The 14,563-nt window shown below is 35.1% G+C and overlaps 1 protein-coding gene across 1 annotated transcript in view; it reads right to left on the reverse strand.

The window, feature by feature from the left end:
- DNAH6 (dynein axonemal heavy chain 6) overlaps positions 1 to 14,563 on the reverse strand; it is a 172,262-nt gene that overhangs the window by 80,191 nt on the left and 77,508 nt on the right. Inside the window, exons 42-45 of the mRNA XM_088130049.1 lie at positions 8,532 to 8,678; positions 8,357 to 8,430; positions 5,817 to 5,971; positions 3,540 to 3,771 (exon numbers count right to left, since the gene is read on the reverse strand). Coding sequence (XP_087986175.1) covers positions 3,540 to 3,771; positions 5,817 to 5,971; positions 8,357 to 8,430; positions 8,532 to 8,678 — 608 coding nt within the window. The remainder of the gene's footprint in view (positions 1 to 3,539; positions 3,772 to 5,816; positions 5,972 to 8,356; positions 8,431 to 8,531; positions 8,679 to 14,563) is intronic.

A 14,563-nucleotide genomic window follows, 5' to 3' on the forward strand; every position in this document is an offset into this window, starting at 1 on the left:
ACAAATTGGGTGTTGCCACCAAAAATGATAATATGTACTAATTTGCTGACAATCCTGCCAACACTATTTAGAAAGTTAACAGTTTATATAGTATAAATTTAGTATAGTGCCACCTAAGGATCTGTTCCTGATGTAAACTAGATTTAAAAGGACTTTTGTGCTTCAAAGAATTCCAAAGAGCTGTATCCAGTTCAAAATCCCAATCCTCCTTCAGATTTTAATAACAACTTTTAGGAAAAGCCTGCTGAGCTTAATTTAAGTTTTATATAACACTGGAGATTTCCTTGCTATTAAATGAAGTAGATATATATCAATCTTAAAATGCTGTTAATAGCGTTAATCAATGATTTGCAAAGAAATGCTTGATAAATGATACCACCCATCTCACATAACTGGACTATTTCATGACAGTTCCAGTTCTCTTATAAGAAATGCAATTGTGTGAAGTGGGTCTGCTGGAGTAGCAGCCTAAACATTCCTGAATGCAGTTCAACTAATATCCTGTCTGATCCAGTAACCAACCTTGGAATAATACAAAACCGAAAAGAGTTTTGAAAGGTTTAATCTACTTTCATCATCACAGTGATAACAGGTTCCAGTTTCTATTGTGTAGACACCACTGTACTTAGTTTTTATTTGTATTCTACAATGTGTTATTTGTATTCTATAATAAAACAATTTGGGGAAAAAGACTGAAAAGAGTTTTTAGGGATGAAGAAGGCCCTATATTAATATAAACTTCCTAAATTTCCTTATGATATATCTTAAAAATAACGTTTCTTATTGCTTTGTACACATTATGTATATGTATAATGTATTCCATCTTCATTTTAACCTGGAGTGATAACAGACATATATAAGTTAAAAAACAAAACAAAAGAGAGATTTCTGCATGGAAAAAGCAGAAAAGGTGTTTAACATCAGTCTGACATAATTGTAAATGCAGTAAAGCAGTGTCTGCGCTGAGAGAGGGATAACAGCCATACAGACAATGACTTGAGTGAGCATTCTGCAACCAATTCCCTACCTCTGATTAGAATTACATCTTTATTGGCCTTTATTGTATTGTATTGTATTGTTTGTCAAGCTGAGTGAAAATTGCTGTTTTCAGGCAGCAAGTGTGGGTAAACCCTATTAAATTATCGGACACACAACATTATTTGAAAATGTGTGGTGGAGTTGATTATGAGAGGGGAGGCTAGTCCAGAGTAAGTGCAGGGAGCGGTGGGGGACAGCAACAGCAACCACAGAGACCTGTGATTTTGAAGATTCATATTATGAAGATTCATAGAGCCAAAGTAAGTTTTCAAAAACGAAAGTCATGTTTTTTTGGCAGTTAAGTCCTGGCTCAGCTGTGGTACGGGAGGTATCATTGTGAATTGAGTTTTAAGGTAGTAACACTGAAGCTTGGGGGCAGGCAGCAGAAACTTTTGCCTTGGATCTTCTCCTGGGTTCCCAGTCCCTGGTGAGGTTAAGACTAAGTGGAGAGACAACATTACAGGGACTGGGTTTAAAACAAAGGATGCTGGATAAGCTCAGGATGAGAACAGTGAATTAGGTGAACTGGTTTTGGTGCTTTCTTACGGACTGGAGGGATGCTAATCAGCTCATTAAGAGGAAATCATGAGTATGGATGTGAAAAAAAAGGAAAATATATTTTCTTTCAAAGCCGAACACAACTTCACATTCTGGATGTTCTGCCAAATTATTTCAGATCGGCCATAATTCAGCAGAAACAAACCCCAAAATATTTTGGTTGTTCCAGGTTTTGGCTGAAACACAACCCAAGGAGTCCTTGAAGGACTTCATGCTGGGAATAAGGCAAGACTGATGTCTCTCCCCTCCTTCAGAAACAAGGATATTTATTTTTCATGGTGCCACTGCCTCCTCCAGAGGGCCTGGTCACCTGTCATTTATTCCAATGGTCTCAGCAATGACCAGCGTGGCATATTTTACAGGACTGCCCTCCCCTGATCTTCCACATGCTTTCTCTTCAGCCATCAATGTCCAAATGGTGAAAGGGGGAGGAGTCAGGCACTATGGGCATGAGAGGCCAGATCCTTCCCTTTTCATCTTTCACTGCTTCCCACATTACCATAAGCATCACAGGACATGTCATTGCCAAGGAAACCCCTCAGCCTTAGATTTCTCCTACTGTTCTTTCCCCCAACACATCTGCTCAGAATAACAGCCCAGAACATTTTGGATTATATGTAGAAGAAAACAGCTGTTTTGTTCTGCATCTGGACCCAAAGAATGACTCTTGCATAAACTATTCTGCAGATCCCTAATCATAAGTCAGTGTGAATTGTTTTCTGAAGATTCAGAGAATGAAAATGGTCTGTTTGGAAGTGCCTTTAAAAAGAAAATTAGCTACTGGCTTATTGCTTCAGCTTGCTCTATTCAGTGTTACCATCCAAACTTCCTCTATAATTTTCCCCCATTCATTTCATTTTTAAGATATGAGAATTATTTAAATCCACAGAAGCTTATTCATGTAATATGATATCATTTGTTCAGTTCTTAATCCCTATCCTCTATTTCATCATCAATGAATACTGACACAAATATCTATTTAAACGCGTCTTTTCAATGTGTCTAGTTTAGTTAGTAAATGCTAACATTATTGTTCTAAGCATCAAACACTGTTTACATCACTGCATTATCCATAATTACTCCACATCATTCCACACCTCAACCACTTGTTAATGCTGACATGGAAATTCAGTATAATCAGTAATAATTGTATTTTTTCTTTTTTATTGTGAGCCACCCAGAGTCACCCGTGGGGGAGATGGGCGGCATACAAGCCGAATAAATAAATAAATAAACAAACTTGTTGAAAATAATGTCCTGATATCAGCATTTCATGAGCTTGGCTTAGCTTCATTTTAACCTTTTGTTTTGTTTTGATTTGATTTTTATTCTTGTATTTCCATACTGGTTTAGGCATGTAAATGGATTCTTATAATGTTATATTTTCTCTTTCTTTAATTTATGGGCACTTTTTAGTTTTATGGAGAGATGCCATAACTCAGCAGTGGCTCACATGCAGAACGCTCCAAGTTTCTCAAGTGGCTAAGTATCCCTATTCATGCTATGAGTTAGTACATCTTCCTAATCTGCAACTGTATGTTGCTGGCTGTGTCCCTCTACCACTTTCCACTACAATTCCCAGAATGAAGAGTGAGAATTCTCTGCTTGGATCACCTTGCACCAACCACTAGCTGTTTCACTTAGCAAACTCCCACTTCACTGCCTGCCACAGTTCATGTCTAGGAAATAATCACAAGGCAGATACTACAAAATGAAAAATACCTTCCAGAAACATGAATGAATCCAAATTTTATCTTTATTCTTTGCTAGCAGAGTGCATCTACTTTCAATGTCTTATCTGAACTTTAAATATTTAATGGCACTGACAATTCCCTTTCTGAAGTATTTTGGCTGCATAAACAAGTATATATAAATCACATTGCATTTCATTATATTAATAATGCTTTATCTGCAAAATGAATTTCAATTTCATTATTTCATACCTGTGTGTCTGTGAAAAGAAAAACCATGTCTTTGTCTTCTACCCCTGCCATTTTATATAGCTTCCTAAGGTCTTCATGAAATGAGTCATAATTATAACCACGACTTAGTTCTATTTGAAAGCATTTATAGCCACAAATATGAGAGGCAAGTCTAGTCAGAGACTGCTTCCCTGTGCCTCCAACACCGACAAGCAGGGAATTTCCTCTTTCCTGACGAATCATCCGAGCAATTCTATGCAGAAAATTAAAATAACATTTGAGTTTGATAAAACTTATAAAAGTAAAAATATCATTCCAATACCTTGGTCATCTGTGACATATTATACATACCAGAATTGAGACAGAAGATATTTTTCTGGGAAAAAAATCTGTTTTTAAAAAAAAATATTATCCCAGTACATGAATGGATAACTTACAATATACAACTTGGTTCATGCACCCTCTTATTGTGGCTCAGGAATCACCCTTACCCACATCACTAAAATTTGATGGCAAAAATCTACAATACATTTTCCTGTGTTAGATTTGGCTACTCCTGCTGGCCAGGCAGAACTAACTTTATGAAGTATAATACAATCACTGCTGAGCTTGTTGTTCTGATTTCTAAATTTATTGTTTGTCTTACTTTGGTACAAGGCCTATTGTTGGCTTCAAGTGCCTAGACAATTCACTGGCATTTTTATTTCTCTGTTCTTTGCCTCATCTGCATATCATGTCTTTTCCAGCTCTATTTCATACATATTTGTTTTTGTTTTATATTTTAACTACTTGTATCATTTTTATTTTTAATATGACTCATATAGATGGTGTGTAGGCACCTAGTGCTTTCTATATCTCTGACCTACACATCTCTTGCCCATCCTTTGCTGACATTTCTGCAGTCTCTGTAGAATATTTTATAGATTTCAAGGGGGTGTGGGGATAATCTCATGTTATCCAAATGTCATGTTATCTAAAATATGGAGCAGGACACATAAAATCCAGGTTCACATATTGGAGTGAGATTGTCTTTTCTCGCCTGAAAACTGTGACATGGAGGGTTATCTCTGATGAGTATTGCCTTTGTGTATTATCTGGTTTTGATTCTCTTTGATAAAGAGATGAAAGTACAATGTTGCTGAGAGCAGAACAACATTATCTACATTTCATTTGTTAATCAGAATATAGTTTTAATAAAGGTGATTTGTATTTGATGTACTTGTTTCTCTTTGCTTTCTTAAGGATATCTGGAGGGGAGGGAGGGAGGACGGACGGAAGCTGAGCTGTTTGGGTGAGAGAATTAAGAATGAGGAAATGGTTAGTGGGAAACAGTTAACTGCATTATCTGTCATTTTTTTGCTTTGAAACTTTCCTAACTATATGAGCTTTTCGTAGAAAAAAAGGCCATCAAGCTTCAGTTGGTAAAATATATTGTTATTCCAGGATTTGGTTCACACAATTATCAAAGAATTATTCACTTTTATGACAGAGAAGCAGGCAGTGCTCTCCTCTCTCCACCAAATCTAATGAAATACACACAATCCTCGGCTTACATCCATTCATGCAGCAACTGTTCAAAGTTACGCAGTGCTGAAGAAATGGATGTATGACTGGTCCTCAAAGTTCTGCCCATCGCAACACTCCCGTGGTCACATCATCATGATCTGGGCGCTTGCATGCCCAGCTCACAATTACGATGTTGCAGGGACCATGGTCACGTGATCACCATTTGCAACCTTCCCTGCCAACTTCCCTGCCAGCTACCCACAAGCAAACTCAATGGGGAAGCCAGGAGGGAAGGTTGCAAGTTGCTCCCGCTTTTTCTCCTGCCTGCAGCACGCCCCCATCCATGCCAGCCCTCCCAGGCCCTTCCCCTGATTTGTGCGTGGTCTGTGCTGGCCCTCCCAGGCCTCCCGCGACTTGTGCACAGCCTGCGCTGGCCCTCCCCGGTTTCCTGAGACTTGCATGTGGCCTGCACCGGCCATCTCAGGCCCTCCAGGCCTGTCCCACCTCCCCGTGGCACACCACCATGCTCCTTACTTGGAACTCCTGCCTCTTCCCACTTAACAATCTGCATGTCTTGGGGTTACAATGGCAACTGGGACTGTCCAGGATTGCTATTGCTAAGTGATGTGGACCACATCACTTAGCGATGGTAATCCTGGTCCCAAATGCTGTCGTAACCTGAGGACTACCTGTATGTGAAATGGGTATGTGACATATTTCATATACAGTACTTGATATTCAATAATGTATATATAATATTAATACTAAATTAATAGTGAGATAATTATTTACCTTGAAACATGCTCTACTGCATCTTGGAAAAATACCAGCTTGACCTCCTTAGAGCTTGATATATTATAATCATCAAGATAGTCTTGTAAAACTCCCATAATCTTTTCTATTTCAGGTAACTCTTCATAAATTCGATCAGCTTTATCGATTCCAATCTACACAGCATTATTGAGAAAAATCAGATGAATACAATGAAAAGAAATGATGATTTAATGACAATGACAACAGATGTTAATCAAAGAAATGTATCATAGCGGTGACAGGAGTGAAACAAAGTTGATAGAAATTTTAAAATAGAAATTTTAGAAAATTAAACATGCAAGGTATCACTTGTCAAACCTTGAATTAACTTTAAATGTTAGTGGTAAGATGGTTCCTTGTGAATGCAGGTGTACTGGAATGCTCTTCCCTCCTTGTTTTTGACTCCCTATCATGTATTCATGGGAAACACCATAGCAAGTTAACAGTTAATTCAATGGGCCATCCATTTTCTTTCTGTTCTTAAGCTCCAAAGCATTTATTTATTGATGAATGCATACCCTAGATTTCAACTATAAAATCCGTCAAAGCAATTTGGAATATGTCATAATGTGCTCACTGGCTGGTTGGTATGGAAGAAAAGAGGACTCATCAAGGTGAATATTGATCTATTGCCCGGTAATGAACAACTAGATTTAGGTCATTTTTAAAGCTTTTCAACTATCTAAATCTTCATAATTCCCAAAATGGTTAAGTTTAGCCTTTATTTTCTTGTTTTCCCTTTTCAGCTTGGTAAGGTCAGCAGTGAAAAGTGCATATTTGCAGTACGCATACCTGTAACTCTCTAAGCTTTCTTTTTAGAAATATAACTTCATATTCTTATTCATTTATGAATAAGATAACTACTAGGAAAAAGTATTTCTTGGTGGCAACACTGAGTTTCTTACCATGAATGTATGATTTCTTAACCCCCTTGTCATCCAAGCAGAAATCATAGGCTAAGTCTATGACCTACTGACGCTGTCAACTGTCATAAATGAATCTTACAAATTTGCAGTGAGACTCTCTATTAGACATATTGTATGTAAATAAGCTTTTGGAAGATGCCTGAAGCAGGGAGGTTTCCCTTTCCTTGGCCATGCATCTAATTAATTATTTGAAGTCTAGAATTTAGTCTTTTGGGGAAACATAAAAAACCTCCATAGTGCATGTTTTTTGCTGACACCAGTTCTATGTTTTGATTTCAAGTCCAGGAAATCCACAAACCTTCTCCTCAGGGTCCTAAAGAGTCTTGCAAAAAAAAAAACACCTGACAAAATGGGGGCTATCACTTAAAACAATTTTGTATACTTATTACAATTAATGATTGATATCTCTGCATGTTGAGCACATTTCCTTCATAAAGCTGAAAGTAAATGCAATTTAATGAATGCAAATCACATTTATATAGGTAAATATTTAATTAACAGATTTACTGAAATGAGTCTCAGTGCCTCAGAGATCACTCTAGGAATTATTCCAATGCAAAGGAGCAAGAAAACCACCAACATGTTCACTGCATATGCTTGTGCCATGGCCATCTGCTGATCAGCTGTTTACTTTCTGTACTGATTTGATCTGTCAGTTCTGAATGCAGCTCAGAATTTATTCCTAAATATGACACTTCCAGAAAATCTAACAGACACTTCAAATCAGAGAACATTCCACCTCAATAAAAGAGACACAATCATTTGTGGGGATCAAGAGTTCTATGAACATTATTTTTTAATCAGGCTAGACATGATTCCATTCTGATACTTAATAATTATTTACATTTTTCTCTTTTTTAAAAAAGAATAAATAACAGATGTGCAAGAACTAACAGAAATGTTGGCAGAGAGAATGGTTTTAAACTTTGCTCTTGCCTTTGCACTCCTTGGGTTTACTACTTCTTATATCTGAAACAATATCTATGTACATATTGTTTTCTTCAATGTTTACTGCATTTATATTCCGCTATCCCTCAAAGGACTGCATTTGGACTGTATTTGAGAATTTGAGTATTTCTCCAGATCAGGAAAATAAATCAATTGTAAAATAAGATATTGTATTATTGCTCAAGCCTGTCTGTTGTGTTTGGTTTTTATTCTATTTCTACTGTATTTTATATTGTTTTATTGTATTTTAATATTTATTGCTGTTTTATTGTGAACCGCCCAGAGTCACTTTTTGTAAGATGGGTGGTATCTTAATTTGAAATATAAATAAATAAATAAATATAATAATGCTTTCATGGTTTTATTGAAAGCCAGCACCAAAAGTTTTGATTATTAAGATTGTTATTGTAATATTAGATAATATGCTGAAATTCATAAATCTTTCATAAGAGTAAACCAACTTTGGCCATAGAAAGGGTAAACTTTTGGCTTTCTTAAGTTGCATGATATAGAAGGATATTTTTTTTGCTTCTCAAGACATATTGCATATTTTCCTTTCATGCCTTAGAATATGAGCAAGTTTCTCTAGAAGGTAGATAATAAAGCTATGATTCTATAAATGTTAGTATTATACAGTATGCTCACCTTTATGTAATCTCCAAATAAGATAGGTTTAGATACAAATGAGTCTGGGTCAACTGAAACTCCAAAATATTTGCCTACGAATGAAAATAGTTTGTATGTTGATTTGTAAGCACAGAATTTTTATAAATAAATAAGTAATCAGACAGACACAAACATATTAAATAAGCATTCTTACTGGCCATGTCACTTAACATAGAATAAAAATATTGTTTATCTTCAGAACAGATGAGACGGTCATGAAAAATTCTCTGGCACTCATGACAGAATAGCCTGAATATCTGATTCTGGTCTCGAACTGACACAGAATCACACTGCAGTATGCCTGTATAGAAAAACACATGAATGATAATGCTATTATTGCTTTTTACAACAAGCAATCCTCAATACTTTGAAAAACACATACATATTCACCAACTGATAACTGCAACATCAAACTATTATTCTTTCCATGAAACGTGTGATTAATTATCACAACAGACTATTATAAATGCAATTTGCAAGTAAATTCGAAATATACATAAATATTATAGTGTGACATGCTACTGTTTCTACGATATTCAAAAGAACACAGGAAGTTATACCAGATCAGATGAAAGGCCCAGCTAGTGCAGAACTGATACTGAATACTGAATGAGAGCCCACAACTAAAATATGAACCTTCTAAAATAGTAACAACCTCTTGCTCTTCCGGTATCTGGAATCGAGAGGCATACTATCATGATGAGAAGTAGCATATCATGGCTCGAAGTAGCAAGCCTGTCCTAGTTATGATCAATATTTGTGGCTTTCTTTTTCATCTCCCAGTGTGACAGTCAGATTGGTGACAGTTGTTTCATGTGCTGACTGCACAACTTTGCAATGCAGTCCTGTAATGGTCTGTGAGAATAACCTTGGGAGATAGGAGGAGGAGGAGCTGCAGCTTAGGCAGACAAGAGATACCTCAGCCCACAGAAGGAATGAGGATGGAGAAAGGGTCTCAGAAGGGACCCTCTCTAGTTCTCTGAAAAGTAAAGGCGAGGAAGGGGAGAAGCGCTTTCAGAGTTGCAAGATTCTGTTACTGTAACCTTACAATTAATGTTAGTACTCATGGTTTTGGTTTCTTGTCTGAATTACCTCGGAGGGCTGACAACTTCCCAGGGAAGCTTGGATAGTTCCTTTTTTATTATCCTTCAGATAAAAAATATTGTAATGATATTAATTAAAGATTAGTAATTTTTTTAAAAAAACCTTATTTGTTCTTTAAAACAAATATATTTTAAATGCTTATTAGTTCTTGTCCAGCTATGGTCAGTTTTAACAAGGTGCATTTTTAATAAAGGTAAGCTAAGTTGCAGAATTAGCCTGTTGCTATTTCTTCAGTTTTATTTTCTTTTTATGAACTATACATAATTCAAATATCGTTTATGTTTCTATAGTATTTTTAGATTATAATTTGTTTTGTGAGTATTTTATACTGAAAAGCATGTTATGAATCTAGTGTACTAAACTAAGTAATTGAACCTTTAAATCTAAGAACATTAAGATTTTTTATGCATGGCAGAGGGTCAAAACAATAGTGGAAGTCAAATCTACTCCTAACTTCTAGAAATTGATTGCTGATTTGTGCAATCCTTCAACATTTCTTTTGGGGAGGGTTCAAGCAAGAAAGAATATTTTTGAGTAAGCTGGTCAAATTTTTTGGAATTGCTTTGTAATTGGAATGCATTTTTTCTTTTTTCTTTTTGGTTGATGCATTTGAAACAATAAAATATTTAAACCATTATTTATATTCTCGTCCTATGAATTTCTCTAGTACTTTTTAAAAACTCTCTAAGGTGGTGGTTAAGCAGTCTATTTTATACTAATGAATTCTACACACAAAATTAAAACATTTCCCTTATCTGTCCTAACCCCTCATTCAAGTTAATTGGATGAATCCAGGTTATAGTACTAAGGAAAAAAATCTTCCCCTCCCCCCAAATACACATCATTTTAAGCACCTACATAATGCTTTTTTCTAAGCTAAAAAAGCTCCAAATATTGTAACCTTTTTGCAGGTAAGTTGCTCCAGGCCTTTGATCATTTTGGTTACTCTTTTCTGCACTTTCTTCAGTTTCATAATATTCTTCTTGAGACAATGATGAGAACAGAAATATGGTGACCAAGTGAGTTCAACCACAGATATGCATAAAGGTTTACAATATTGGCAGGCTTATTTCTGATTCCTTTCCTAGTGATTCTCAATATGGCATTTGTCTGTCTTCAAGCAGCCTTATATTGCACTGACATTTTCATCAAGCTATCTTAACCCTATCTGGAAGCCCTTATCTCAGAATGAGGCTGAGCTCCTTGAACACAAGGACCTGGATACATTCTCTGCAATACTCAGTGGCTTAGCAGCAGGATTCAACCAAGAAATGAACAGCCTACTGAAATCCATTGGATTGAAATAGCTCAGTATTAACAGCCAAAAGATTGTATTGATATTCAATTTGTATTAATTCTTGACCCTATTTTTGTTTTACCACACACACCCCTCTTAAGTGCCCCATTTCTACTTTATTTACTTTTATGTTTCTCCTAACATACCCAACTCTCACTTCTTTATAACGAAGTGGGCAGAAGTATCCTTTTATACATAGCTATTTGATTAGCACATATTATTTTCTACTTTTCTCCCTTTTCATCAACATTTGCACATATTAATATGTCCATCCATTTTCTCATCTTTACTAAACATTCTACCAAGGTACACAAGGATGAACAATAAAGTTCTCAAACTTCATTTAAAGAAAGAAGTTGTATAATTCAACTGATTGGTTAATTAATATGCTGATGGAGAAAGATACTTTGGTTTATGTATACATACACAGAACTATGACATAAGAAAAGGATATATACTCAAACAGAATAAATGCTATCCTTGGAAAACTTGTAATAACCACCTAATTATGTCTAAAAATTTCAATATCAATCCACCATATTATCACCAAATATTGTCAATTTTGACATATAGTACTCATTAGGAAGGAATACAGCAAATGAAGTTCAGATGATGTTCAGTTACTTAAATCTAATACAATGACTTTAATAAACTTTCTAAGGTGATTAATAGTCAAGTTTAACAAGCTTCTTGCATAATACAGTAGAAAAAATTAGAAAACTAACCTCCCAAATTATTTTATCCTATATAATATGGGTTTTCCTATACTAGCTTATAATGGGAATCTACAGGTATTATTTATAGTAATAAAATTATTCTTCCACTTTTTTTTTTTAATAAAATTTTTTATTCTTTACAACAAACACAAAACATACATAAACAAACAAGAACATACAAAGGCATAAAAAAAAACATCTTCCATTTTATACCGTGTGTCAACCAGTTACCAAATTGTTGGTGCCCCTTTCATAATCTTCACTCATTTATATAAATTCTCATATCATCTATTCAAAATATACTTGTATACTTATCAATTATCAATTATTAATCATTTGTAGCTAGTCTATAAAATCATTTATTACAAGAAATTTTAGCTTTCATTATAGGATTAGTAATACATTTTTATCCATCGATTATATATGTATATATATATAGTAATTAATATCAAATTTCTATTATAAAATTTCTTAATCCATTACATTACTATATTTTCTCATCCAACCATTAATAAAACAAATCCCGTGTCATATAAAATTGCTTATCTTCTTACTCTAATTTCAAATATCAATTTAACTCATCTCTGCACATTCCATAATTTTCAATAACTTCCTCCTGCATAGGTACTTTTTCATTCTTCCAATTCTTAAAAGTTACAGTTCTAACCACTATCAAAACATACTTCATTCTTCACTACATGTTTCAACAAGAATATCTCTAGTTTAAAATCTATATGTTACTATGTCCAACCATGTATGAATGTTAGTCTAATACCTTAAAACATTTACAAATACAATTCTTTACTATATATCTCAGTTTTATACCTTATTCAAACGCTTGCATAGTTTTAAGTTCACCCTTTTCATTCAATATCCCAAAATATCTAGCTGTTTATTCCTTTTTCTATATTATTGGATAAGAGAAAGCAATAATAAATGTCCTTTCAAACATTCTGCTTTTGAAGCTTCTGTCAGTTCCATCATTGTTGTATTCCCCTCGTTTTTTCTTTAGGCATCTGGAGTAGTTTCTTTCAATATTGTTTTACTTCTTCTTTTTAAGTATTCTCTTAGTACAATTTTCCATTATAATCTTGTATAATCTTTTTCTCACCCTCATTACCAAGAACAAGTCTGTCCCTCTTCATTTATCAATTGATTAACCCTTTTTGATTCTCAGTTTATAAGCCTCAAAATAGTTCTGTTTAGTGTTTCTGATTTCTTGTGCTATTTCTTCCTTTTCCATTGATCCCGTTTTATGTTTAATTAAGTCCATTTTAGCTTTGATGTCTTTTTTTTTTTCTTGCAGGAATTTCTGCAGCTCTTCTTCCAGTTTTTTATAGTCATCCTCGATAGTTTAAAAATCTTTTTCTGGATTGTGTTTCTCGTATAGTCTATTATCAAACCCCTTATATAGACCTTCATTAAGTCAAAGGATTCTTTATCTTTGTTCTTGCCAAGAGAAAGAAAAAAAAAAAAAGAGAAAAAAAAAAAGAGGAGGGGAAAGGCTAGGTCTCTTTAAAAGTCCAACTGGGGGGGGGGGAATAGAGAGCAAAGCAAAGCTTCTACCAGAAAGAAGAGCTACTGCCACTAAACAAGGCTCTTGTGACTAACTCAAACTTTCCATCTTGAATATTTTCAAAATCGCTTTCAACTCCGCTTTCTTATTTATAGTTATTCAGATGGCACCTGGATAAACATGCACATCCCACTATCTTTTTAAAAAGCCGAAAGTCCTTGAGTATACGTCACAATGAAAAAAAAAAAAACACTATATCAAGCCTCTAGATGGCAGTGCAACTTTCTTTCATTTACTTTCTCTTAACTCCACTTTCCCCATTTCCAAAACAAAAAATATAGGTTTCTTATAACAATGAAAAAAAATCTTAATCAAAAAAGAAGCTTGAGATAAAAGATTATTGAGTATTGAAAAGAAAAAGCCAGTCCAGTTAAAAATATATTTTTTTAAAAGAAAAACATCTTGCCAATTCCAAGGGAAATTGGAGGAAATAAAAAGGGAAAGTTAAAAAACAAAGATTTCCCCCCCCCTTTTTTTTATAAGGCTCAATCTCGCCGCTTAATCCACTTTTCTTCACTTTTAAAAATCTCTTTAAGTTACTTAAGGTGTTCTCTAAGAATAGTTGAATAGTAAAGGTCCATCTCACCCGGTTGACACCCCTCTCCTTCTTCTTCCTTTGGAGCTGTCCCGGCTTTCGCAGTCATTAAATGGCTGCCTCTCCTCCGCCGGCTTCAAGAGCTTCTCCTGGGATCAATCTGGGACTTGCGGTGTCCCTGAGATCCGCAGGACGTGCCCTTTGCAATCACCGTCTCTACGGGACGGCTTAGGTCCATCGGGACCATCCGGGGGGGGAGATATCGGCTGTGATCCTGGGAGCCCAGGATCGCCCGCCGTATCGCCGCGATGCCAGCTCTGCCCTCCTCATTATTCTTCCACTTGAATAGTCCTGCAGCTAAAGAATTTTAAAAGGTATCTTCATAGAATATATAGTCTTCCTGTTTCTTCAGTATTTCATATTTTGTTAACTAAAGGAGAGTGTTCCAAAAGGATAAGCTTTCTTTAACAAAGCTTCTTCTCAGTTTAATCTCTAACAGAAAATTATTTATGTGCATGTTGTATGATATCAGTTTTGATCACAACAGAAAAGCACTGAATGGTGATGGTGTAGACTATTCTTTGTTTGATTGATTCTCTCCATACCTATTTAGGTTACAGTTCTTCTCATCCTATGCTATGAGGAAAAGTATTGCAGTCCAATATATCTTATTGTGAACCTTGTACAGAATGTCACGTTTAACACAGAAAACAACTGCATACAGATTTTTATAGTACAAGGAATATTTGTACTACATTTCTATGCTGCTGCAACTGCAAATGACTCTTGGAGGCTTATGTAAAAAATACAATATAAAACAACCTCACACAAAAATAACAAACACATGAAATTATCCAAATGAAAAGAAAACAGAACACAGCAATAACATCTCAGATCAAGGGAAGGCTTTCTGAAAAAGCTTGGTCTTTAGAAGTTTGCAGAAAACCAGCAAAGGGGG

The sequence above is a fragment of the Python bivittatus genome, unplaced genomic scaffold (genome assembly GCF_059951505.1).
Source record: "Python bivittatus isolate LINGU-HERP-01145 unplaced genomic scaffold, Pbiv_v1 ctg000850_np1212, whole genome shotgun sequence".
Classification (NCBI taxonomy): Eukaryota; Metazoa; Chordata; class Lepidosauria; order Squamata; family Pythonidae; genus Python; species Python bivittatus.